At 42.1% G+C, this 26,325-nt stretch overlaps 1 protein-coding gene across 5 annotated transcripts; it reads left to right on the top strand.

Annotated features, from left to right (window-relative positions):
* Window positions 1-351: 351 nt before the first annotated feature.
* On the top strand, window positions 352-25,888 carry ap3d1 (adaptor related protein complex 3 subunit delta 1). Of its 5 annotated transcripts, XM_083970778.1 has the most exons (35): window positions 352-715; window positions 3,738-3,833; window positions 4,720-4,800; window positions 5,084-5,164; window positions 5,256-5,363; window positions 5,558-5,687; window positions 6,962-7,101; window positions 7,332-7,405; window positions 7,517-7,566; window positions 7,917-7,966; window positions 8,342-8,390; window positions 10,060-10,205; window positions 10,616-10,764; window positions 10,870-11,100; window positions 12,221-12,452; window positions 12,593-12,738; window positions 12,953-13,094; window positions 13,448-13,519; window positions 13,664-13,739; window positions 13,921-14,120; window positions 14,492-14,565; window positions 14,936-14,959; window positions 16,457-16,625; window positions 16,877-17,023; window positions 17,470-17,523; window positions 18,980-19,090; window positions 19,360-19,515; window positions 20,502-20,549; window positions 20,869-20,889; window positions 21,452-21,641; window positions 21,827-21,915; window positions 22,224-22,309; window positions 22,409-22,530; window positions 22,692-22,771; window positions 22,903-25,888. In XM_083970778.1, exons 1-35 carry the CDS (start codon window positions 620-622, stop codon window positions 22,996-22,998), a joined length of 3,816 nt encoding a protein of 1,271 aa, XP_083826904.1. In that variant the 5' UTR covers window positions 352-619; the 3' UTR covers window positions 22,999-25,888. The 5 variants fall into 5 exon arrangements, with proteins under 5 accessions (XP_083826904.1, XP_083826906.1, XP_083826907.1 ...); XM_083970780.1 differs by lacking the exon at window positions 14,936-14,959; XM_083970781.1 differs by lacking the exon at window positions 17,470-17,523.
* The last annotated feature ends 437 nt before the right edge of the window (window positions 25,889-26,325 follow it).

Raw genomic sequence — 26,325 nt, 5'->3', positions numbered from 1 at the left:
ATATAGTTGATGGTGTTGCTTTCTTTGTAATGTAGTTGACAGCCTGCTTGTGTGCAATATAGCCAGAATACAGGCGACTGCATTACTTCAGGCTTGTGAATGACAAATACAAATTTAATTGCTCATTCAAAGTAGTTGCCTTGCCTGCCTTACTGTCTGCAAGTTTGTTTGTTTTTTATTTATTTTTTTTATGTTTATTATTACCGTATCTCTAAATGAACCGTTAGGTACAACAGTTCGCCGCTTTGGCCGGGGTGGACTAGACCTTTAATTCCCCTGATTCCCATATGAGAATCTCGCATAATACTGAAGTCAGCTGACTTTAGACGCCATTTTGTCAGCCATTTCCTACACTGATCCATTGCCAGCGTCTCTGCACGGCACCGCACGGCACGGGACGCCCCGTCTGGCCTCAGCTTCATCTGCCCGGGCTTGGTAAAAGCAGCAGCGGACCCCTGCGTACACGGTACCCGGGTGGATGAGAGACAGTCTAGCGGGTCGGTCGGCAGGCACCCACTGGACCCTCTGCAAGGCGCTGGGCCGCGGCAGCAGCAGCAGCAGCAGCAGCAGCAGCAGCAGCAGGACACGTAGCTAGAAGCGGTACAAGCCACAGACAGACATGGCTCTGAAGATTGTCAAAGGGAGCATCGATCGGATGTTCGATAAAAATCTTCAGGATTTAGTACGTGGCATTAGGAATCACAAGGAAGATGAGGTAAGAAGAAAAAAAGAAGACGAAAGCGCATTATTTATTTGCTGTCAACCCCGGACATTCAACATCACATTCATAAATGGTTTCAAGTCAGACAGTGTACACACACCGCTGTTACCGTTACCGTTGACCAGCCAGCTAACGTTAACGGCTAACGTAGACTGACGTTAACAGCTAACGTTAGCGTCCGCTCAGTCATTTCATCCGCTAGCCGCTCGCAGCTACTCACAAAAGTCGTGCCCCGCAGCTAGTGGAGCCGACTGCTAGCTGGTTTAACATTTGCCAAATAACAGGTTAATGTATGCACACGATTACTAACTTAATGGTAACGTTGCATGTCATGTTTTTAAGCAGATAAACAGGGCTTGCAGTAAGCTAGCTAACGCAGCTAAGTGAGAGGCAGTAACGTTAAGAGGAAGGAGCTCGCTGGTTTACCACTGTGATAAACGAGATTAAACCCCCGCACCATCATCACCACACCTGATGGTGCAGCTCCTTGGCTTTTTTATTGACTGCTTCATGCGCGGGATAGGGTATTCGCTTTGTCAGTGACATTTTTTTTAAAATTGAGGACACCAGAGTCACTTGAGTGTTGGTGGTTGGTTAAGGTGATGCTCTTGATAACAGTGAGTGGTTTAAAAAAAAAAAAAAAAAAAAAAAAGGCCTTCAACTTGTGGATCGTTTCGCTTTATCAAAATGCGGATATGTGCATGAGATATGTATCTTACATACACACGGAAATCATGTGAAATGAGTCAGCAGCAAGCATGTCGTTTTGAACGACCCCATCAGTGACTGAAGGTGATGTCATCCCTGTCATATGGCTCTGCCTGGTGGGTGAGGACAGGCTCCTGGCTCCATCACAGAGCCAGACCTGACTGAGTGGGAGTCGGGTGAGATGGGCCATTAGAGGGCACTGTTTGGGGGGCAGCCACGTTTCCATCTCTCACAACAGCCTCCACCCAATAAAAGCTTTTGAGTTGACTGTGTCTAACCCTCTTCCTGCTGTAAAAATGCTATGTCAGGTAGTAACATAAGGTGGGTATAGACTAGAGCAGGATCCCTGGGGTGTTGCTTGCTACACAGAGCTGCAGAGCTGTGCACACCTGTCTCATGCTGTAGGTCAGGTGTGAAATGTAGAGGTAGCGTGTCTAACCCGAGGGTAACTTTTAGATGTGATTTCTTTCTTGTGACACATTTGCCCTGCTTCACACCTTTAATAAAGGAAGAAATTCAAGTGCAAGGGATAAAACCAGCAGGGAAAATTAGTTATGTATGGATTTTACCATGGGGGTGTCATCTGTGTTGTGTCTCCATGGTGTTGGTTGTAATAATAATAATAAAAGAAAAGTTTTCAGATAGGCTATTCTATACCAAGCCTTCAGTGCTTGATCTCTTGATTTAGCATGGTCTCTAAGCAGTTCCCCAGTAGTAACCCAACCCGCACAGGATAGATAAGGTGCTGGTTGCCCAGTCAACAGTGGACAGTTTGCTGAAATATTCATACGCTGTGCGTGTGTGTCTACACCTGAGTGTGTGTTGACTTTTTCCAGGCCAGCCCACATTTTCTCATAGTCTCTATTTGTTTTCCACATACGTGCTGGGCTTTTGCACAGTTCATTCATTGACTCTCTCCTACACCTTTGGAACAACAAGGCGAGAAAAACAGGCTGTGGATGTCCAAAGTGTAATTCAATGAGTTAAGTTGTAAGAATTGTAGGCCTCCTTGTAGTCGTTGTTGTGTAAGAGTGTAAGCATCAGCTATCACCGAGTCTGCTCGGCCTTAGAAAGAAAACGCCCTCCAGTACATCTCTAGTTCAGCTTGCCTTTAAGGGAGAAAGGCTGTTTGTGGCAGCCCTATGACAGCTATTTCAATTATTTCCATTGGTTCTGAATTGGTCATTGAAGAAGCGTGAGATGGAGAAGTAGTACCGTGTGTGTCTGGTGATAGTGTGTTGAAACCCTCCCCGCCTGCCCTCCAGCCCTGTTAGCCATAGTTCCTCTCAGAGCAGCAGGACTCAGCCCCCCCTCTTGTCACTGTGATGTCTCATGACTGCACACACATGACCAGCACACTCTTGCAGTCCACACAGCTATATGTGTGTGTTTGTTTGCATGGGTGCTTCCCTCAACAATGGCTGACTGATTGCACTATCTGAGCATGTCTGCTGTTAAAGTGAAATTTACCCCCCTCCCTTCACTATTTTTGGAAATCATGTGTATTATAGCATAGGACAGGTTTAAAAGAGCAGCTGTTTTTTTCACTCATTCATTCAGACACGAGGCTCCTGGAAAACACTCATTTGTTAAAATGCTTTGGTGGATGGGAGCACTGTTAAGTCACCCATTACATTTTAGACCCACGTAAAACAAGTGTTTAGCTACGGTGTAATTAAAGAGATACAGATTATTTTTTTTAGCACAAGAGCTTGTGTAATATTTGTTGGATTGAAAGCATGGACAGTCGGTTCTCAGATCGAAACTGCTGGAGTAAATGTATAAGGGTTTCAAGTGTATTGTGTGGTCACAATTAATCTCATACACAAGTGTTACTGCTTTATGTTTGTCAGTCATTGCTTTGAGGAGAGGAAATGTTTGTGGTCTACAACTCACAGCTACATCCCAGATCTCAACTTTGACCAGGAAAAAAAATAATGTACTTTATCAGTGACACTGTGTGGCACAGCTGTGGGTCATACTCTAACACAAGTCCTGTATTTGTCAACAGGATAGGTTTGGCATCATTTTGAATGCCGTTAACCTTGTGACTTGAGTTTTACTTATGACTTAAAAACCTGGTGCTTTCCCTAACTACAGAGTGGAACAATTTTGGCCAGTGCTCGGATGCGTATCAAGAAATGAAATCTGTGCTATGCTATGAGACTTCGGTAGCAATAAAGGGCAAACCTGTTTTTTTTTCCAGCTGGTCTGTCGTGCTTGGTAACCAGCCTCCAACTCCGTATATATCACTCCACATAATCTAATTTGATGTCTGCTGTTTGTCCTTTTCTTTGTCTGCCCTCAGGCCAAGTACATCTCCACATGCATCGACGAGATCAAACAGGAGCTCAAGCAGGACAACATCGCTGTCAAAGCCAATGCTGTGTGCAAGCTCACCTATGTAAGATACCTTCCTCTGATTCACTGACTCTTTCTGCTTGGTACACAAGCAGGCACTGAAAAGCCTCTGACTTACAGTCTGTGTGTGGCTCTCGGTGTAACCTCATCTGTGCTCTTTGAGGTATAAAATGATGCCGGAGTCTCTATATTCCTATTGCACTAGCAGGTTCTAATCAGTTCAATGCACAGCACCCAAGATGAACAACAAACAAAACAGATGAGGTTTGATTCATATGTAGTTTATGATTATGTGGTTTGGTATTTGAGACTAAAGTAGTAGTGAAGAAATATGTTCTTGAACTTCTGTCTTAAAAACCATTAATTCAAATCATTTATTTTTGATAAACATGCGTTCCAATATGGTTGAACTGTTTTATACTCTGCAGGTGTGGCATAGCGTGTTGCGACACACAATGGAAAATTGTGTTAAGCTGTGACGACTGTGAAAGGGGAACCACACACAGACTTCAGACTTTGTATATTAATAATTATCTTTTCTATTCAAACGGTGTCATGCTGAATCAAAGCCTTTTGTTTCGGAGCAGGCTTTCATTGGGGCTAAAGGAGGGACTAGTTAGAAACCACCTCATGTATTTGTAGAAATTCTGTACAGAGCTGCATGTAAATGTTTTGTTTTATAGGCAAAATTAGTCACCACAGTGCCACATAGCCAGAGGCCAGCACTTATTGAGAATAGTGTGCAATTGGTGGTTAAATGGAAAGTACTTTCTATTTATAGCCTAGGCCTGCATTTAGGTTTAGATGGCTTGTTGTGATTGGCATCAGTGTGGTCTTTTAGAGCTTTTGGTCCCAAATGATTTAGGGGACAGCTTAGAGCCCCTCTCTTCCTTTTATTCACTCACCCTCTTCTCTTTCCTGTATTACAGCTTCAGATGCTCGGCTACGATGTCAGCTGGGCCGCTTTCAACATCGTTGAAGTCATGAGCTCCTCAAAGTTTACATACAAGGTACAACTGAAATACCAAACTAGTCACAGATTTGATCACAACACACCAAAGTGTAGATATGTCAGAAAGCTGCTGTCGGGATACTGAGGATCTTTAGCAAAGAAGGTCCATAATCCATCTCAAAGAAATAACACAAGGAGTAGTCACAGTAAATTCTTTGCACTGTAAAGTTAATCACTATAATAGGATATAATGTCAGTAATAGCATTATTGTTATAGTATGCAGTTACATAGTTAAAATGATGCACAGTATAAATCTCTCTGGTTGCTGTCTTTCCTGCAGAGAATAGGCTACCTGGCGGCTTCACAGTGCTTTCATGAGAGCACTGACGTCATCATGCTGACAACCAATCAGATCCGAAAGGTCAGTTATACTCATGATTTGTTTGCCCTATGAATATGCCTTCACTGTTATTCGTCCCTTAGACAACCTCTTCTGTTTTATGGACATGCAGGATCTCAGCAGTCCCAACCAGTATGACACAGGTGTTGCCCTCACTGGCCTCTCCTGTTTTGTCACCCCTGACCTGGCTCGGGACCTGGCCAATGACATCATGACATTGGTGAGTCATGGAGATTATGTGAAGAGGTTAAGCCTCAGACTTTACCCTTTTGGGGTTTTCATTTTTCTAGCTGAAGACTCCATCTTTATTTACCTTTTTAGGGTGTTGCAGTTGAGATGAGGTGGTACTCATTTTTGCACTTGTTTGAACTGGTTGAAACTGTCTCTACTGTTTTTGCTCTTTTTCCACCCTAGATGTCCCACACCAAACCTTACATCAGAAAGAAAGCAGTGTTGATCATGTACAAGGTGTTTCTTAAGTACCCAGAGTCCCTGCGTCCTGCTTTTCCCAGACTTAAGGAGAAACTGGAGGATCCAGACCCAGGTATCAGGAAATGCACCATATTATACATAATCCCAAAGGTTTTTCCCCACAAGTTACCGCTGAAGGAAAAGAAAGTCGTTATTAGGCCCCCCCCTTGATTTGGGTGAAATAAATGTCTTCTCCTTCCATGTAGTTAAATCATAGACACTGCTGGCACGGCTGGTGACGGGCGTTCTCTGTCACCTGAACCTTGTGAATTATTCAGCAGCCAAGAATATAAGATGAAAGAAGCTCATTTGTGATTCTGTTAGGGCTGTCTGGGAATAGAGGTTCACAGAACTATTTTTGTTGCACAGCCAAAAACATCTTACAGGACAGTTATTTGGATTTATTTCTTTATACTCTATACAACTATGCCAGTGGTGTCTTATATATATTCTTTGTTAGTGAATCAGTTTTTATTTGTCTGAAATTCTGAATCTAAAAAAAGTAGCCTTCAACTATTGTCAAAATTTGTAAGGTCAAAACAAATCTACCCTCTCCACTAGGGATGGGCATTTGAAGAAATCTTTTTGATCGATCTTCGGGAAAATTAAATTAAAAACAAAATGCGTGTGCCAGTAATCCGGGGCAGTCCCCGTGAAGGAAGAAGGTCAGACAACAACGTACACGGACGTCTGTGTGCTTGTGCTTCACCTGTAGGGACAGTGCCGGCATCATTTACAGTAAAAAAAAAAAAAAAAAGCACCGTTGCGCTGCCTGGCCAACCAAACCTGCTGATCAGAGCGGGCGGAGCCGCGGGGTCACAGCTCTCGTCTCTGTTGCACTGAGTCCGCGACACAAGCGCGTCCCGTCATATTTAATGAATTATTTCACTCTTACACCATGTAGGCTAATAATAATGATAGGCCTGTATAATAATACTTTTATAGAGTTTATTGGTTGTTATGAAAAAATAAACCCGGGGTTTATTTCTCCATGACAACCTCTGCCCTCTACATGATCCCTTATAATAAATCGATAAAAAAATTTCCGTGATCGATAAAATTCTTAACGATCAATAATCGATCATCGATTAATCATGCCCATCCCTACTCTCCACTATTTTCAATCTGAAGAAGTTCATCAGTTGTGACAACATACAATGGCTTCAAAAATTCATGAAAAAGAGTGATACATTTGAATAGTTTAGAAATGTTTTGCAATTGCACACATTTAATAATTTGTACAGTGTTATCAGTCTTCTTGCCATACTTAATTTACCACAATCCAATACACACACGTATCAGATTTTAATCATCTTTGTTTCTGTCTAATGTCTTTCCTCTCTGAAGGCGTCCAGTCAGCAGCAGTGAACGTTATCTGTGAGCTCGCCCGAAGAAATCCCAAGAACTACTTGTCTCTGGCCCCACTCTTCTTCAAACTCATGACCTCCTCTACTAATAACTGGGTTCTCATTAAGATCATCAAGCTGGTTAGTCAACAGGACACAGTGTTCAAATGTTGCTGACACTCACAGTATTGCATCAATACTGTAAAACCAGGGATAAATCCATTAGAAAAGAGGAATTGATTCTAGTTCCTCTACCAGTGCTCTCCTCTATAGACCTAATTGTAGTGTAGTTGTCAAAAGAACCAACTTAAGTAACCAGTTTATTCTTTTTCCCCCGATGTTACTAATTTAAATGTCATGGCAATTTGCAGTTTGGTGCCCTCACGCCACTTGAGCCACGATTGGGGAAGAAGCTAATCGAACCTCTGACAAACCTAATCCACAGGTGAGATTCTTAACATTTCCACAGATTGTTAAAGTTGTCCATGTGATGAATACAGCGATAATAATCTGCTCTCTCTCTCTCTGTTTCTTACCTCACCCTTCTATCACGCAGTACCTCTGCCATGTCTCTGCTGTATGAATGTGTCAACACTGTGATTGCAGGTCAGTGCTGTTAATCTGTTACGCCGGTAGTGGTAGCTTGGTGTGTGCTCAGTATAAACATGACTCTTTCAAATGAGTTGGTTTATGTTTAGGAATGATCTTAGGAATTCTTTCAATTCATGAGATACAAACCTATACAAAAATTTAAACCAATGCTGTTTGGTTTATAAAATTAACTGTTTTTTTTAGTCAATTTAATAATTCACGACATAAATTACCTCAAACTAGGCTGGGATACTTTTACTTCTACAAACACAGAAAAATCCCTGTCTTTAAACGTTTTCTTTTTTCATCTCACAAAATGTTCAGTTCACATTCAGATCTAAAGTCATCTTTTCCCTGCATTACAGTGTTGATTTCCTTGTCCTCTGGGATGCCTAACCACAGTGCTAGTATCCAGGTAAGCCTGAGGTCCCAAACCTCCATCTGCGGTTTAATGTGGTTATATGTTGATTTTTAACCCTTTCCACTCCAGTTGAATCACAATGCATGATCCTCCATGATCACCCATCTATCTGTCCTATCATAGTGTCAGACAGGCAAGCAAAGCTGTTTTCATTTTCAGAAATGCATGAAAAAGCCATTTTGCACCATCAAATATAGGCTCCATTTCACCCACTTTTGTTTGTCTCTTTTATGTTCTTTGAATTGTACCCCTTATAATGAGACTGAAACTGGTGTGGAAAGGTTCACAGTGATGTTAACTTCTCCCCCTCTGTTGTTTTTCCTTCTCTCTCTCTCTCTCTCTCTCTCTCCCCCTCCCTCTCTCCCTCAGCTCTGTGTGCAGAAACTGCGAATCCTGATAGAAGACTCGGACCAGAACTGTGAGCCCTCTGTCAATGCCTGCAGTGTGTCATTTTCTCATTGTCTGCGTGTTTCTGACTATGGAATAGTCCACCCTTTTAGACGACGACAAACTAGACCCCCTGACTCTGGATAACTCGAACATTTTCACATTCCCACTCTCAATTAGACGGCCTACTTGGAATACCATTTCACTTAAGTCACCAAAATTATGTATGACAGTGAAAGTCAACAACATACAGCGGGAGTTGTTTCTCAGTTTGACAATCTTAAAAAAAAAAGGAGTAAAAGTTGCTAGTTTGCTTTTGTCATACCTAAGGTTTGGCTCTATAAATAGGTTGTCCACTATCAGCTGGCTAGCTGGGTTTGTTGCATCCAGTAATTTCGAGTTATCTGGAACCCCTACACATAGATAGTTGTGTGTGGAGTAGATGTAGACGTCTGGTGTTAATAGAACAGACTTTGAACCTGTGGTTTAACGTTTTCTTTATCCACTTAAATGCCTTGAGAATGATGATGAGAGCAGATGTTCCCTGGGTTTTGATCGTATTTTACCGATAAAGTCAAAAAGGTCAAGTAACAAACTTATAGTTGTCAGAGCCCATTTAAATACCCCTGAGTAACAAAAGAAGAGGTCACGTTGGAGTCAAAGTACAACCATTACATGTTTAAGTCTAACTGAGATGGCTGAAAGAGAGTGCACTGGCATACTTGCGGCATCATGCTCTAATCACTAAATGCATTATCTTGCAAGTGTTTTGGATGCATTAAGGGTTTCTGCAAACACCAGATACATTAGCATTAGACTTATTGTTGATGTTTTGTAGTTATGTCCAAAGGTTTTTTTAATGAGCAAAACCCAGAGAATTGATTGAAAGCAGCAGCATAGTTAACGATATTTGAAATATTTTTCACTGCCTTTGTCACTGACACAAAGTTGCTCCCAGTCTGGATTTTTCCCAAGACGGTTTTCTGAACTGCTTCATGCAGTCCATGTCACTGGTCATTTCTGCGATGTATTCACTGCAGCGACCAGCCTCGCCCTGCGTCACCCCAAGGTCACTACCACACATGCACTTATTGATCCGAGAACCTGAGAGGCATTTGTCTCAGCCAGATTAGATGATCGACAGAGTGCCATGATTCAGCAGATTTCTGAATTTTAAACATCTTATGGGTGAGTAGGAAAATCTGCCAGAGATAAAACGGAGGATAAAGCAAAACAAAGCTACTGTGTCAAGTGTGTGTGTTGTCCTGCGTGTTTGTGTTTGTATGTCCCTTTCCATTGTTCTGTGTGTTTCTTTCCTTTTGTCATTTCCATATAATTTTTTAGTAGATTATCACTTGAGGGTAACACAAGAGTAACTAGTTCATACTGTATTTATATGTATATCTATATACAGCCAGCTAAGGCTTATTTTGAGACTATCAAGATATAAATAGATAAAAAAATAAAGTGAGACTTTTGACTAAGTATTCCAATGACATTCAGGTAAGAGTCACATATAGATGATAGCTTCTAATATAAGAAAGTAATTTTAAAAAAAAACAAGTTTGTTCTTAATGCAGAGAATAATGTCAGGTGATTAAAGTTAAAAACAAACTGACCTTATTTTCGTAGAACACAGAGAACTAAGCATATAGCTGTTTTTAAATACGCTAAGGATGTGTGTGTACGTGTCTTTGTAGTGAAGTACCTTGGCCTGTTGGCCATGTCAAAGATCCTGAAGACCCACCCCAAGTCAGTGCAGTCTCATAAGGACCTCATCCTTCAGTGTCTGGACGACAAGGATGAGTCCATCCGCCTTAGAGCTCTGGACCTGCTCTATGGCATGGTATGGAACCCAAGTTTGAACTTTCACATCACTTGTTATTTGTTTAGCTGATGTTCAGTTGTATTGTTAAATATATTTAGAGGCACATTATTTTTGATTGTTTGTCAGTTTTTATACGATATCTCTGTAGCAGTAAATAAATGGTGCTGCTGCCTGTTGCCTGTCACATGCAGACCAAGCGGTGACACAGCAGCCAGCAAAAGAGACATGGAAACAAAACAAACCAACCATCTCCTGTTTGCCAGTTAAACCAATGGACAAATTAAAGTGATGAATAATTACTTAAACTAGCCATGCTGTTCAATATCAAAATGGAGTTCTTGGGTTATTTAGTTATTTTTGCCTGACTTTTTCTGGATTGATCATTAATGCTCACTGATAAACTAGAAACTGGTGTCTCCTCTCTCCAGGTATCCAAAAAGAACTTGATGGAGATTGTTAAGAAGCTGATGCTGCACGTGGACAAAGCGGAAGGAACCACTTACAGAGATGAACTTCTTACCAAGATCATCGACATCTGCAGCCAGAGCAACTACCAGTACATCACCAACTTTGAATGGTAAGTCTCGTCGCTCCAAATAAGTCCAACTTTGTCTTGGTTCACCTTCAATTTTCTACTTGGGTACATGTCACTGAACTGCACCTATCTGTGTCTGTTTGACAGGTACATCAGTATCCTGGTGGAGCTCACCCGACTAGAGGGCACGCGGCATGGCCATCTCATCGCCTCTCAGATGCTGGATGTTGCCATTCGCGTTAAAGCCATCCGAGTCTTTGCTGTTGCCCAGATGGCCACTCTGCTGGACAACGCCCACCTGCTGACTGGCAACATGCAACGAAACGGCATCTGTGAAGTGTTGTACGCTGCGGCCTGGATCTGTGGAGAGTTCTCAGAGTATGTTGATTTCTCCCATTGGGATGCATCAACACTGGTTCAAGATGATATAATTGAGCAAGACTTTAAAACTACTCTTAAGGGCTGTTATTTCTCCTTTTGTACACAGTAGTACAGCGGCAGACCTGCATAAAGATTTCATGAGTGTAAAATGACAGTAATAAGATCTCCCATTACCCCAGTTGCCTGTGACAATGAGTCTGTAGGGAAATGACTGACAGTTTTGTTCAGATTCTATGCCCAGTGCTTTCCACTCTTGTTTTTCCTAACTGTGTTGTCATACTAGTACAAGCAAGGGGTGCAATGGTACAAGTAGCCCATGGTACGGTCCGTACCTCGGTTTTTTGGCCACGGTTCTCGGTACGGTTTCGGTACCTGTTTTGTGCAGAGAACATTTCTTTTTCTCCCAAAATAATATTTAAAATTTATATTATTTCTAATATTGTTATTATTTGTAGTATCTCCTTGTAGAGCTCTCCTGTCTCTCACACACAAACACATAGACAACTGATCTGTCTGTGAACAGCCCCTCCTCCCTCTGCACACTCCTTTAGTCTTTCAGTCTGTGCTGCACACTCTGAAGCCCCTTTCAAACAGAGATCGTGCTATATTGCCGTCATGGAAGACCATCACTATGCTGGCGGCCGCCACAGTCTCTGACCGCTCAACTCACGGGGGAGGGTTTTCGCCTGCCCAGACAGGCAGGCACACACACAGCAGTCTGTAAAGCAGTAAGCACTGATGCAGCCTGAATCTGAAAAAAACGCGATCCGAGGGCGTATTGTACCGTGCAGGCCGCGGTATTCGGTATTTTACCGAGTATCGTTGCATCCCTAGTACAAACTAACCAAGCCATGACGCCTTAACCCAACCTATTGTCTTTGCACATACAACTTGGACCTCAAATTTTATTCCTTTTTTATTCCTTCCTTGTGAAAAATGCCTGGAATATCATGGTATGCACTTGTAGCTAGAGAGTAATGGACTGTTTGCTGTAGCTTTGGTCTACAGCAAACCCAACTGTATAGTCCTATTTATACTAAAGCTATGTATGGTTGTAAGCTTCTGAGTCTAGTGATTAATAAATCGAGAATAACGGATGTCCTTCCCCTCTTCTTAGACACCTAGAGAACCCAATGCAGACCCTGGAGGCCATGCTACGGCCAAAGGTGGCCACCCTACCTGGCCACATACAGGCAGTGTATGTGCAGAACGCAGCCAAGCTATTTGCCACCGTGCTGAAGAGCCAGGAGGGAAACACGGAAAGCACAGCCGCACATGAAACCAGCCAGCTGATGATAGAGAGGTTACCATTGTTTGTCCAGAGCGCCAACCTGGAGGTGCAAGAGAGGGTAAGAGAGGAAGAGAAGCACAAGTCACATGTTTGATTGTTCTTTTTCCTAAACCGTACCCCGCAAGGTTCCTGTCTGCATACAAATCTGATGAGTACCTGTGCTAATTTACATGCCCGACATACTGTCCTTGTCTGCAGGCATCTTGCATCCTGCAGCTTGTCAAGTACATCCAGAAACTGCAGCAGAAAGATGTCGAGGTATCGGAGGAGGTCAACGCTCTGTTTGCTGGAGAACTCAACCCTGTGGCCCCCAAGGCACAGAAGAAAGTGCCAGTTCCTGAAGGGTATGTTTACTCTTTACACGAGGAACACAGTCACGCATTAGAAGTGCAATATTGTGGTGACACATGATTATATTTTAAAGCTTGTGTTCAATGTTCAGTGTTCAATCCATGGCATTTTTTATGGTGTACCAGCAAGAACAAGTGAAATATTGATACAAATCTTTGTTCGTTATGAGTCTTGATCCGTGAGAAGTAACTGAGTTTGTTTCTCCAGTCTGGACCTGGATGCCTGGATCAACGAGCCTCCATCTGAGAGCGAGTCTGAGGATGAGCAGCCCAAGGCTATTTTTGCCAAGGAGGAGCCCAAACACTCCCGCCCCCGTCACACAGAGGTGGACGAGAAGGAGTTGGCAAGGGTAAGCTCGTTAGTGATTGTAGTTTTGGAGAACCCAATAAGGATTATTGTTTTATGAGCAGTTCAGAGCTACACTACTGCGTGGTTTATTTTTTTAAAAGCTAATTTCAAACTTTGAATTCTTTTTGTTCTGATTTTAATCTTGCAAATATTGTGTCACTCAAGTTAAGACAAAATGTGGCTGTAACCATGCATATCCCTCCTCTAAAATAAACCATATGAGCAATTTTGACCTTCTCAGAGCTCTGCTGTCAGTTAATCTAGTTTCCCATGTGGTTCCGCTCTCACGCTATAACTGATGTAGACTTGTCTTTATTGATTTTAACCATGTTGCTGTTTTTTCTTGAATCCCAGAGGAGAGAAGCCAGAAAGCAGGAGCAAGCCAACAACCCATTCTACATCAAGGCCTCCCCATCATCTCAAAAGGTAGTTAGTAGTATTCTAAAACACTCTGCATGTGTCCTAGTTTGTTTAAACCTTGGATGTTTGTTGTAGTTTGGCTGACGTTTGTTGATTTAAAACTGAACGCACGCTGTCGATGTTTTTTTTGTTTTTTTTTCTCCGGTGCAGGTTTACCAGGACAACCCAGGAGTCGAGCACATCCCAGTCGTGCAGATTGACCTCAGTGTGCCTCTCAAAGTCCCAGGTTAGACACGACTACAAAACACTAATGTCACATTCATGACCTCACTGTGTTGTAATTGTTCAGGGTTACCCAACTAGTTTTCTTCTTCAATAGTTCCATCTCGGGTGTTGTTTCTTTTTGGATCACTATAAATATAGTTGTTGTTTTTATGACACAACCATGGCTTGTCACTGTCCCACAGGTCTACCTATGTCTGACCAGTACGTCAAACTGGAGGAGGAACGGCGGCAGAAAGAGAGGGCAGAGAAGAAGAAGAAAGAGAAGAAGAAGAGGAAAGAAAAGCGCAGTGGACGAGGGAAGAGGCATGATTCTGGTCCTGAGAGCGAGGAGGACATCACGCCTGCGCACATGGTTGACATAGTTACTGAGGAGATGCCAGAGGTACAATAAGTCGATAAGAAAACATTAGAATTAATGTTATGAATAGTCAGACACACTTGAAGTTCTCAGAATGAGTCAAAAAAATTGGAAATAGTGATGCAAACTATTTTCTTTGTCTTGCCAGTTCTTGTTTGTTAATTAAATGGATTCAAATATTGAGCAACTTATCAGTTTTCCCACATTGATTAATATATCAATAATAATAATCCTCCCTAAATGATAATGCTGAAACAATAAGATTACACCACTGTGATCTAACTGCTTCATGTATTGGTTCCTCAGCTCTGACACTAGAAGGCAGTATCTCAATATGTCTTTAGATTCAGAAAGATGTTAAGTCTTTAATTGATTCCACTTTGTTGTTGCTACAGAATGCCTTACCTAGTGATGATGACGATAAAGACCCCAACGACCCTCACAAAGCCCTGGACATCGACCTGGACAAGTGAGTCAACACTATTGTAGATCCTAATTTTACATATACACAGAGTTTTGTGTCAATTTCAAAGTTCATTCCAGTGAATAATTAAGTTGTCATTAATATGTCTTTAACTAAGCCAATCAACCAGTCGTTGAAACTTTGACTTTCAGCCCCAAAGCTGAAAAAGCTGAGCAACACTGGAGCTTGGATAAATTGGATGTTTTCGTCTTAAATGATTTCGAGTCCTGATTATTTCTGGCGCTTCCCGGCCAAAGCATCACAGCTGATGTGCCTTGGCCCTTTCCCTCCTCTGACTCCCTCTCACGGCGTTCTGCTTTCTGCTTCCTCTTTCCTATGCCTACACACACCCATTACTGCCCCTCTGTGTGGGTAGCTTGGTGGAATCGGCTGGGCGCAGGTGAGTAGCACTCCAGCCACAGGACCTGGGCTCCGACATGTACATCGACTCTGTCTCTGTCCTTTCTCTCCTTCTCTTTACAAATAGATGTCTTGTTGTTCTTGCTAACATCGCCGTCTTTTCTTTACTCATTTGGAATTTTGCAGTACCTGCTTCCCCTTGCTCTTCTTTCCTTGTATTTTCACTAGCTATTGTTTCATTGTAGCTTTTGACCAAGTATACTATCTAGTATGCCTTTTCGCTTCCATTTTATTTTAAATTTGTATAAGCTTGACAAAATCAGCAGCAGTCTCTAAACAAATGACTCTAATTGCTCTACCGACAAAATAAAATGTGTTTTATTCAAACAAAACATATTTTTTAATAAAACTTACATAGTTTCATAGAAAAGGGCAATTTTTTTGAAATGGCAACTGCTGATCTTCTCAGGACTTAATCTTCCACCACCTGTCCTCTTGGAATGGGCTTCTAAAAGCATTTTGGCAATTATTTTTCTAGGAAAAGATCTGTGTCAACATGCTTTTAGATAACCCTTCCATGGGGTAAGGTCCCATCATTCCTTTGCTCAAAGTTCCCAGATCCTCCTCAGTTGAGCGTATTAGGGTAGTGATGCCTCCAAATTCTCAGCAGCTGTTTTCTCAAACAAACATCCTCCTTGTCTGCCCTTGGTGGGAATGACAAGCACATGTGTCCTTAGACCAGTGCTGTAATTGTAAATTATTGAAAATAAGTACTGAGTAAGAATACTGAGTTAAACCCAAGTTGTAGAGCAATGAAGAAGAGTAGCAATTGTGCAGGAGTAATTGGAAACATCTGGAGGAGATGACTATGTGCCCTACATTTAAATCCACATCTGTGACTTTATTTTATTGAAAATTGGCCTCAGAAGTAATGACTTGGGCTTTTGTCATTTATGACTACAACATTTTTCTGTTACTGTAAGTGTAAACCTTTGCGGTCAGTCCCTGGGACATGTCTCTGATGTCTCTCTATTTTAAGAACAATCTCAGAAACGGCTTCATGCATTCTATGTACAATATGTGTTATTGTTATGTTATACAGCCAGGGCTAATGACAGAGCAGTAGTATACCTTTTATAGAGTGGAGCCAGCAGGGGGCTGCAGTGGATCTGTTTACAGCATGCAAGGGCCGGGCTTTGGGGAAACTAAACTCATATCAGTTCAATATGGAGGAATTTATTAGTGCAGTTTGTTGCTGTCTGGGAATGTCCAGGACCTCCAGCTCTGCCGGACGAATGGCTTAACTCAGCGCTTTGAATGAAACATGGCTACCGCACAATGCAGAATATGTGCCTGATTACTGTGGGTTGCTGCACCCTACAAGCCTTGTTCACCTTCTCACAAATTAACTCTCACTTAAAGACTGAAGTTATTTTTTTTTAGAGGATAGCACTAACTCCAGATGGGCGGTAATAACCTCACGGATCCACATTCAGGCGAAGTTCAAATGTGCATCTGTTCTCTTTTGTTTGTCTAGGCCTCTTGCAGACAGTGAGAAGCTACCAGTCAGGGCCCATCGTGCAGCGGAGGCTCCAAAAAGCCCAGCAGAAGATGGTGATGCTGAGAGCGCTGCTACACAGGTGACCAAGAAAAAGAGCAGCAAAGAAAAGAGGGATAAGAAGAAGGATAAAGACGGTGATAGGAAGGTAAGGTTGACATTTTTTATTTATTTATTTTTAATCTTAAAGGATTATCCCCCTTCTTGCTGGAAACCGCGCTTGCCTCATTCTGTCTAGCTGACGAAATAGCTCCTTAAAACCAGTAAATCACATTTATGGGGCGAGTGAGGGAACAACAACCAAGGGGCTGTCTACCGCTTTGACATGATGACTCAGCGGTTGTGTTTCTCAACCTTAATGTGACGCAGAGCTGAGTTCAACCTCCTGTTTTTTTGCAGAAGAGCAAAGAAGAGAAGAAGAAGAAAAAACACAAACGTGAAGAAAAGGAGGAGGATCTTCTCGGGGGTCAGGCAGACGATGAGCCTGTGGTCCAATCAGAAGAAACTAGTGAGGTGGCGGCACCGCCCACTTCCACCAGTGCTGAGGTATACACTTATATAAAAGGGTGGAGCAGGGACTGATTTCTTCCTAGCAACAGTTTGTATCTAATGTTTTACTTAATGCAAAAACCTAATTGAATCAAATAATTTGATTAAAAAAATTCATTATTCTACATGACCAAAAGATAACATTAAAAATAGTCTGTACTTTCTGCTAAAAGGTTACATGCAAACAGATACCTTTTGATCATTTTCATTGACTCAGCACTTCCATTGCCTCTTTCCAGCCTCTCTTTCAGTCAGCTTTAGAGATCAAGTATCAGTTTCCTTAAAGCCAAATGTGCAGTCTCTTGCCAAATACTTGATTTATTCATGAAACAGAACGGTGTAATCTCTGTATCTTTTTTCATGAATAGTAGTAAGATACGAAACCTGTTTGGCCCTCAACCCTCTCACCTCCTCGCATTCCTTTCCCTCCCTTCCTCTTCTAGGTTTCGGATCTGGATTTCTGGCTCTCAAACGCTCCAGTGCCCTCTAACACCCAGGTTGAGTCACCTCACCCCCCCCCCCACCTCCTCCTCCTCCCCATCTCCTCAGTCACCACATCCCTCATTCATAACTCAATATCAAATTAATGTGCCTCAGACGTTCATTTTGGCCATGCATTCTCCCTCTATTGCCTCTTGGTATCGGTCAGTTATTTTTTCTTCCATCTTTCACACCTCAGCTTTTTGACACGACTTCCTCTCTCTTTCACAGGTCACATAACACTTTTCCTCTCCCATTCTCCAGCCTCTCTGTTTTCTAGCATGTGTGTGTGTTTGTCTCACAACGCCCAGTGGTTCTCTCCCTCAGCTTTTGTTTGCTCGCTGGATGTCATGTCGGTCTTGAAGTCAAAGTGGTTGTTGTGTGTTGGTGGTGGTGATAAGTAAGTGCGGGTCGTCTGAGGTTTTCTGGAATCTGACCTGGAGTCAGTTCCCGTTTTGTCACCGTCACCACTGTGTCACCACATGTGTGCTCCGACTGCTTCCTCCATGGTGCCTGCCTTTTGTTGACGTTTTTAGTCCCACAGTTGTACACATATATATTAAAAAAAAAGAAAACTTCCTTTCAGAAAATTAATGAAAAACATTGTTTGAAGTCGGGTCAAGGTGAAGGTACCTCAAGGTTAAGGCCTCTTTGAAGCAGTAGTTTATGAGTGAGTTTGTGAGGCGTATGCACACTCGCAACACATGGCTGCAATGAGGCACCAGGAAATGGGCCGATGTGCCAACAACAGAGTGAGGAAGAGAGCCACTAGTAGAGAAGAATGTTAACAATTCAGCACTGAAAATATTGACAGATGTGACTTTGCTAATGTTTTGCATGGATGGGAATGCACTCAACATGTTTAAACTGCACCACGCTGATTTTGCAGGCTTTGCACCTCCAATATTGTGTTATCTTTACATTTAGGTCAAGTCCAGTAAAATCAGGTCTTGCAGGTATTTTGTTGTGAGGAGTTGTGTTTTTAATCATGACAGCCATTAGCCCCAGAGTTACAGCTAACCTAGAAACAGGACTTTTTAAAGACATGCCTCAACATGTCGATGTGGAAGACTTGTTTTCATATGGCTGCCACTCTGAAATCACATAAAAATAAGATATAGTGAGGTTACAGGTCCTCAGCATCTTGTTTGCAGTCAGTTTTGTCATACAATCAATCATGCACAAACATATTGGTTGTGTCTGGCAGGTTTAGTCCATGGTTTAGCTCGTTTGGCTGGATAGTTTTGTTGCATGCAACACTTATAATTAAGAAAGTCAGGTTTGTGTTTGACTCACAGAGCACACTGGGTTGCAACTAATTATAAATGACATTTTTATGAATGGGAGAACTCACTAACTTCACTTACAGTTCCTCTATGAACACAGAAGTGGCACACTGCTGTAGGTGTTACATGCTACATTGGCTCTTGCTAATGCCTGTATGTGTTTGTGTGTGTGTCTTTGTTTGAACAGGAAGCAGCTACAGTAGCAGCAGCAGAAGCAGCCCCTGAGCCCAAGGTGGCCCCAGGCACGGCGCCAAACTCGGAGCCCGATGAATCCAAAGACACTGAAATGGAGGAGCCTGTGAGTCACCACTGATGAAGCGATAATTACACTGTAGAAAGTTTTGGCTGTGGTGCTAGAGAATCCAGTTCACAGTGACCTGACAGGATGCAGCACATTGGCAGCACTTCTTCTTCTCACAAGTCTGTGTAAATGATGCACCAGTGGCCTGCCATTTTGAATGTGGTCTCAAGGGGAAATACCAGTAACAAAGTGTCATTATCACAGTTTTCAGTGTCCAGAGTTTCTTATAAAGTGTCTCTGTCTTTCTTGTGGGTTTTCATGATAAGAAATCCTCCAAACACAAGAAGAAGAAGCAGAAAAAGGAGAAGGAGGAGAAGGAGAAGAAAAAGAAGAAGAAGCATCATCACCATCACCACCACAGTGATGGCGGTGGAGAGGAGTCGGTGCAAAATGGCACTGTGGAGGAGGAAGAGCCTCTGCCGGTCAGTTTATTTATTTATTTTTATTAGCATTTAACCCTCTAACCCCCTCCAGCATGAATGAAACGGAACATAACTCTGAATGTTTCTTTTTTCTGCTGCATTGAGTGTAAAGAGTCATTTTTTTAGGATTAGGATTACATCATGTGGATTCATCATTGCAGGAAATAATAATTTCTGAATTAGTGAGGTAAAAAGTAGATGTTGTTCTGTTGCTTTGGTAGAAAAAGGACACTCACCTCAAAGCCACAGTTAAGTTCATGCTATACGTAGGCTTCATGATCTTTCTACCTCCTACTGTGTAAACCTACTTACCACTGCAGACACACACACTGCATCAGCCAGGTCAAAGCTACTGTTGCCTATTTCAAAGGAGGTTAAATCGAAAGCAACTGGACTTAGTTATTTGTCTAGGAAGACGTTTCACCTCTCATCCAAGAGGCTTCATCAGTTCATGTACGCAGCTGACCAGGCTGGGACTGGTCCAACTATCTGGTGTGGAGACTCACTATTTAACCTCTTGTGTGGGCGTTTCACAAGGGTGATGATGTCACTGGTTCCCTTTTGTGCTCCAAGTGCCAACGACAGTAGTTGGAGTGACAGTCGTTGGTGGGAAGTTGGTTTCGACTTCGTTAGTGCCCTATTGTGTTCTAACGACAGTCGTTGGAGTCACAGAAAAGGGAAAAGGGAACCAGTGACATCATCACCCTTGTGAAACGCCCACACAAGAGGTTAAATAGTGAGTCTCCACACCAGATAGTTGGACCAGTCCCAGCCTGGTCAGCTGCGTACATGAACTGATGAAGCCTCTTGGATGAGAGGTGAAACGTCTTCCTAGACAAATAACTAAGTCCAGTTGCTTTCGATTTAACCTCCTTTGAAATACTATGACCTGGACAAATGAGAATATGCACCGGCTTACTGTTGCCTAGTTAGCATTTGACTGACGGAGAATGTCTGATCTGACCTGAACTTGTCTCTCCTTTCAGCCCATGTCCAATTACTGCCTGCTGGCTGAGAACTCCTACATCAAGATGGTGAGTGATGGTGGATCAGATCACATACATTGCTTATTTGCCTAATTTAGTCATATTGATACACTTTAATTCACTAGTACTGAGGGTGAGGGATGGTAAAGAAGTTTGCATTAACAGTTGGTTTGATTGCTATAATTAGGTAAAATAATAATATAATTAAGTAAAATTAATAATTAGATCCAGGTTAGGTGACATTGTAACCATGACAATGTCACTTACAAATTCGTAATTCATGTTCATGTTTAGGGCGTTGATATTAATGCAAAAGTTGTCTTAGGCAACAGTAGCAGATCTCTAATTTCTCTCCCTCTCTTCAAAGATGATGGAAGATGCTGATCAGGTATTGGTTGAAGTTCTGTCGGACAGAATATTATTCAAACTCTTGGATGTGTTTCTGTGTGTTCTTGCTGCTTTTCACAGACTGACTGGGGCAAACTACCTTAATGTGTCCACAGGGCAGCGTTATCGTATCAATGTCTGAGAATGTTTCTGTCCTTCTTGATTTTCTCCTTGTGATCAGACTGGTTTCTTGGAAACAGTGATGTGTGCTTTGGTGTTGGGTTAATGGACTTAATGGACTTGGGTTAACTGGATTTGCTGTGTTTTCTGAACGTCCTCTTAATTAATTATTGGTGTTTTAAAACAAAAAATGTTTCAAAGGAGGTTAAATCGAAAGCAACTGGACTTAGTTATTTGTGTCTAGGAAACTGGACTTAGTTATTTGTCTAGGAAGACAGTTGCTTTCGATTTAACCTCCTTTGAAATACTATGACCTGGGCAAATGAGAATATGCACCGGCTTAAAACAAAAAATGAAAAGAAAAAGAAAGACTACACAGCAGTAATTCTACCTGGAGACAATTTTTAAAATAAAAATCATTTTCTCTCCTCCCCCTCTCTCAGGTGTATGATATCCAGGGGAACCTGCAGGATGGCAGTCAGGTTGTAGTGTCTGTCATATTTGAAAACAAATGTGACAGCTTCCTCAAATCCATGGAGTTCAACGTCCTGGACTCTCTCAACTCTAAGCTGCAGAGGCCAGAGGGCTCGGGTCCACATGATGGCCTCACCGTCCCCTTTCAACTTCCACCAGGTCGGTGAATGAATGCACATTTTTAATACACAAGATGTTTTCCAAAACAGTACAAAATGGCATCATTCCGATTTTGGTGCTTTTTGTAGAGTCAGTGCATCAACTATAGTGGTGCATATTTAAAACCTTACTTTCACAAGTGTTCGGTCTGATTACGTAACTTTGTGCATTTCTGTTGTGGACAGGCGTGTCCAATGAGGCGCGATTTGTCTTCACCGTGCAGAGCATTGTGATGCCACAGAAACTGAAGGGAACACTCACCTTCATAGTCAAGGTAAGGTGGCACCCAAATGAGTATTATTGACAGATCATTGTTAGTTATTTTGGTCATGTTTGATACCGGTCATGGTTTTTCCACAGTGCTGTGTTCAGCTGTTACCTTTTAATTGCTCTCACATACTGTATACATTTTTTAAATATTTTGCTGCAACCCATCTATTATGTCGGGTTGGATTTTAATGACTTGGGTGTGTAAATGTAATTGTTTCCATTTAGTTGGAGGTTAGCATCATGGTTGCTGACACTGCACCATGAAATTGTCACAGGTAATGTTTGTTTATTTGTTGTTGTGCTGTTTTCCAGAACGAGGACTCCTCTACTCACGAGAAACTGGACTTTAAACTGCACTTTACCTGCACCTCCTACCTAATCACTACTCCTTGCTACAGGTTGGTGATTACAAAGTCACTGAATCAGTAAAACTGCATGATTTGTCCTCTGATAAATCTAATAAAAACAATTTTTTCTGGTCGTTTCTCTTTGTTTAGTGATGCGTTTGCAAAGCTGCTGGAATCAGGGGACCTGAAAAGCAGCTCCGTCAAACTGGAGGGGGTCAACATGCCCTTCCACCATCTACTGGCCAGGATCTGCTTCCATCACCACTTCTCTGGTTCGTATTGATCGGGACGTGTACTATTTGTCTCAAGCGACAGCCTTTTGTCTTAAAACATGAGTTCACATCACCTCTTAGTTTTCTCTGGCATATAATGCCCCATGAAATTCCTCTGAGCATTGCTAACTAATGCGTTTTTGTTTGTTTCGTTTGACCAGTTGTGGAGAGGATCGACTCCTGTGCCTCCATGTACAGCAGGTCTATCCAGGGTCACCATGTCTGTGTGCTGGTCAAAACTGTAAGTGAATCTTCCTCATGCTCTGTCCAACAGTACTTGGAGATATTCACAACCAAATTATTGTTGTTGCCCAAGATTTTTTTCCTGATAGTCACCTTGGCCTGGCCTTTCTTCTGCTCTCTTTCTCCCAGTCTGGTCAGACAGTGTCCATTGACGCTAAATGTGACGAGCCGACGCTGCTTGGGAATGTGCTGGATGAGATCAAGCAGACCTTCTCTCAGTGCTGATTGTGTCTGACAGCTCCAGGGTGCCCCCCACCAGGCCACATCACCACCCCTCCCTCGCTGTAACACAACATAATCATGTTACGAAACACTGCGGCTGGCACTTCAATTATGGCCCTATTTATTAGTCCTGAGGTTCGCAAGATTCTTCTTCTTCTGTCCCCTTACCTTCTTCTTCAGTTTCCCACACTCTGTTGTTCTCCTGCACTCGGAGCTCTGTGGTCACTCCCCCAACACTTGATGTTGTTTTACAGACTCACTGTGCACATGCTCCGTCTTCTTTGTAACGCACTTTCATTTTTACCTCCCGGTTTTTCGAACCCTAACAGCCACCCTCTTCCACCCCCGACTCTGACTCTGTCCTGAGCTCCTGTTTCTGGATGCTCGGCTCTCCTCTGCTCTTTCCTGTGTATCTTTTCCGCCCTCTACTCTGTCGGCAATTCAGTCTATGACAGTCATGTAACGTTAATGTTGACAACTGGACTTTTGCTGTTGATGGTTGAATTGTGTTTTTACTGTTTTGAAGTTTTTTTTGTCTTTGGTTTGTTTTCGTTTGCTGTATCTGTCTATTTTTCTTTTCTTCTTTTTTTGTCTAAAGCCTATCTGCGCCTTTGTCTCGCCCCCTTCCTTCTGCTCACTTAACATCTGTGTGCGTGCCGCTCATCTGTATAGGCCTGGAAAAACCATGTGATTGACTCTTTCTCAGACTGATCCTAGCTGGAATAAAATTGGGACTCTGTAGTGAGGATAGTGCAGAGATGAAACCAAAGCTACATATAAGGCAAGGGTCTTTAACTAGTTTAAGAGCTGTTGCCCTACTTGCCTTTTTGGCAAGGCTCAGAGCAGATCTGCTAGTGTTAGTTTAGCAGAATCCCTGTGTGGCAGTACGGATGATTTGAACAGAAGATCAGTGGTTTTGCTCTGTGCCTTTAGCCCTGCAGTCCAACCTACTCCAGCGCTTCATGCGTCTCGTAGTGATCCACCTCCCTCCCCAGTATGTTTGCTCCGTGATCCAACTGTGATAAGCTGCAGTTTAACACCCCCTCCCCCCATACACACACACTTGAGCCCCGTCCTCACCATTTCCCAAACATGAACATCCAGCATATCATACCTGTCACCAATCATTGATGGATTTGACGAAACTCTTTGCCAGAGTAGAAGGGGTAATGTGAGATATCTGGTTCAGCACAGGACATTTTGCTGTCAGGCAAACGCCATCTTTGTCAGCCTGCTTGTCAACTCGTGGCTGGAGTTGTTAGTTGTATAGAAGATGCTATGTTGTAATTATACAGAAAACATACTGTTATTCTAATGAAGCCGCTATGGTGCTGACGGCCCTCATTTGTGTCGCCACATGGTCAAATTAAAGACAGAATAACCTGACACGAAGAGAGCTGCTTATGTTGCGTCATTGTTCTTCTGACGTCATACTATGATTAGCTGAAGGACAACAAAGTTACACTATCAGCCTTTCTCTGTTTTTAAAACCAGCTGCTTGGCATATCAGGTTACTGAAGTTGTTCTCTCTGTAAGCAGAGACTGTGAAGTGGTCAATGATTTTTAGGTTCCCTCTCGATCAGTATTTGGCAGCGTAGCTTCCACATTCTGTCAACAGCAGAATGGAGTTTCGTCTTCATGTGCGAACGTGCACCACTTTTAACATTTCCATCACAGTAGCTGCACCCAGGCTGACTGACACCCAGCTGATGTGCGTCCAGACGGACCCCCAATGTTTGTTCTCCCTTTTGGAAATTGCCTTGCCACTTTTTTGTCCATCGACATGTAATGATGAACATAAAAAGCCCTTTTTTTAAAAAGCAGAAATGGCCTCCTAAAACTCTGAAGTATGAGATGTTTTAGTTTGCGTCATTCATGTCACTACCTGGTCCAGCACGACTTAACCTAGTACTAGCAAGATAAAAACTGACATGGTAGTGTCTTTTGCTCATATATACTGATAAGACCCCTTCACATCTGTCTGCTATTGTAGATAACAACTATGATAATGATGTCTGTGACCTGAAGATCAGGTCAGCCATTCCATTAGATCTTCTGTCCAGTAGTAGTCTGAATACAGAGGTGATCAGCTGTATATCAAGAATGTCAATAGAAAATGAGTATGTATGTATTCCCTGCTCCTGAACTGACTGAAATCAGTAAAACTGAAGAAAACAACACCCCCAATCATACATTGTCCTAATTCTAATCATTCTTCAAGTTCCTGTGCATAATATTTGATTAAAATTTGTGTATTGCATGATTAGGAATGTACACTTTTTATTTTCCTTTTTTTCTGTTCCATGGACATGCTTACACAACAAAAACTTGTCATTCCATCTTGTCCTTTTTCTTTATAGTCTTTTTTTAAAGTTTACTTCACCATTCTCTCCTTTTTGATGGTATTGTGTTTTTATCTATTCTAAGATCAGACAATTAAAAAAAAAAAGTGATATTGTTGAATGTTTTAAATTATTAAACACAGGGGAAGGAAGGGGGTTCTATTTGCTGTCATGACACACAGGGCTTAGGGCTCCGAATAATAAATTGAATAGAACGGGTCGCATAAAGCAGTGTACTGAGAGGTAACCCACTCTGTCTTAATTCTCTATTGGTTCAGTTGTAGTGAGTTATTTTACCGAGTTTGGCTTGTGACATTGGAATATACTCCTATATGACTCTGTTTTTGAAGGTCCTGTCTTTTTATTTATCCATACTCAGTTCTCCAGCTGTATAATGTAATATATGTTTTAAAGGGGGCAACATAAATTATCTACATTCCCTTTAAACAAAATCCACCCAGATTAAAAATAAAGGCTGTAAGAGGCTGGTGTAGTCTTTTTTGTGTGTGTGCGTTACAGTGAACCAATAAACACGTACGTATGCCAAAATTAAGAGAAACAAGTGAAAAAAAAGTTTGTGTGGAGGTGTGTACATATTTATTTGTATAATTATTGTTAATAGAGAGACAGTTGGTGATTCATTGACATTTTGATGTATTTATGGCGTTGAACTTCAATTCCCAGAAAGCCTTGCATGACAGCAGAGGAAATCGAGACCCCACTGAGTGACAGCGAGCAGCTGAGTTGAGTGAAGTTCAACCAACAGAGCCACTGGTTTTTGTTTTGTTGTTGTATGACTAGTTTGTTTGAAATTAAAGGTCGCTTGGCCTACTTACATTTACTTAAGATAGCAAGACATCCAGAGAAGAGACGGGCTAGCTTTCTTTAGCATGACCGCAAAGCTAACCAGGATACGTTTGAGTTTCCTGTGTGCACTTTCAAAATAAAATTCCTCGCTGAACGGCTTAACTGTATTCTGTAAAGCTTG

The sequence above is a fragment of the Trachurus trachurus genome (assembly GCF_905171665.1).
Source record: "Trachurus trachurus genome assembly, chromosome: 4".
NCBI lineage: Eukaryota > Metazoa > Chordata > Actinopteri > Carangiformes > Carangidae > Trachurus > Trachurus trachurus.
Note: the sequence above shows the minus strand (reverse complement) of the source record. Positions and strands in the feature narration are given on the sequence as shown.

Excerpts from the sequence above, each read along its gene's own strand:
- ap3d1 (XM_083970778.1), top strand. The coding sequence starts at position 620 with ATGGCTCTGAAGATTGTCAAAGGGAGCATCGATCGGATGTTCGATAAA. Across the intron at positions 716-3,737 it reads GGAATCACAAGGAAGATGAG|GCCAAGTACATCTCCACATG; the intron begins GTAAGAAGAAAA and ends GTCTGCCCTCAG. Across the intron at positions 17,024-17,469 it reads CCACTTCCACCAGTGCTGAG|GTTTCGGATCTGGATTTCTG; the intron begins GTATACACTTAT and ends TTCCTCTTCTAG.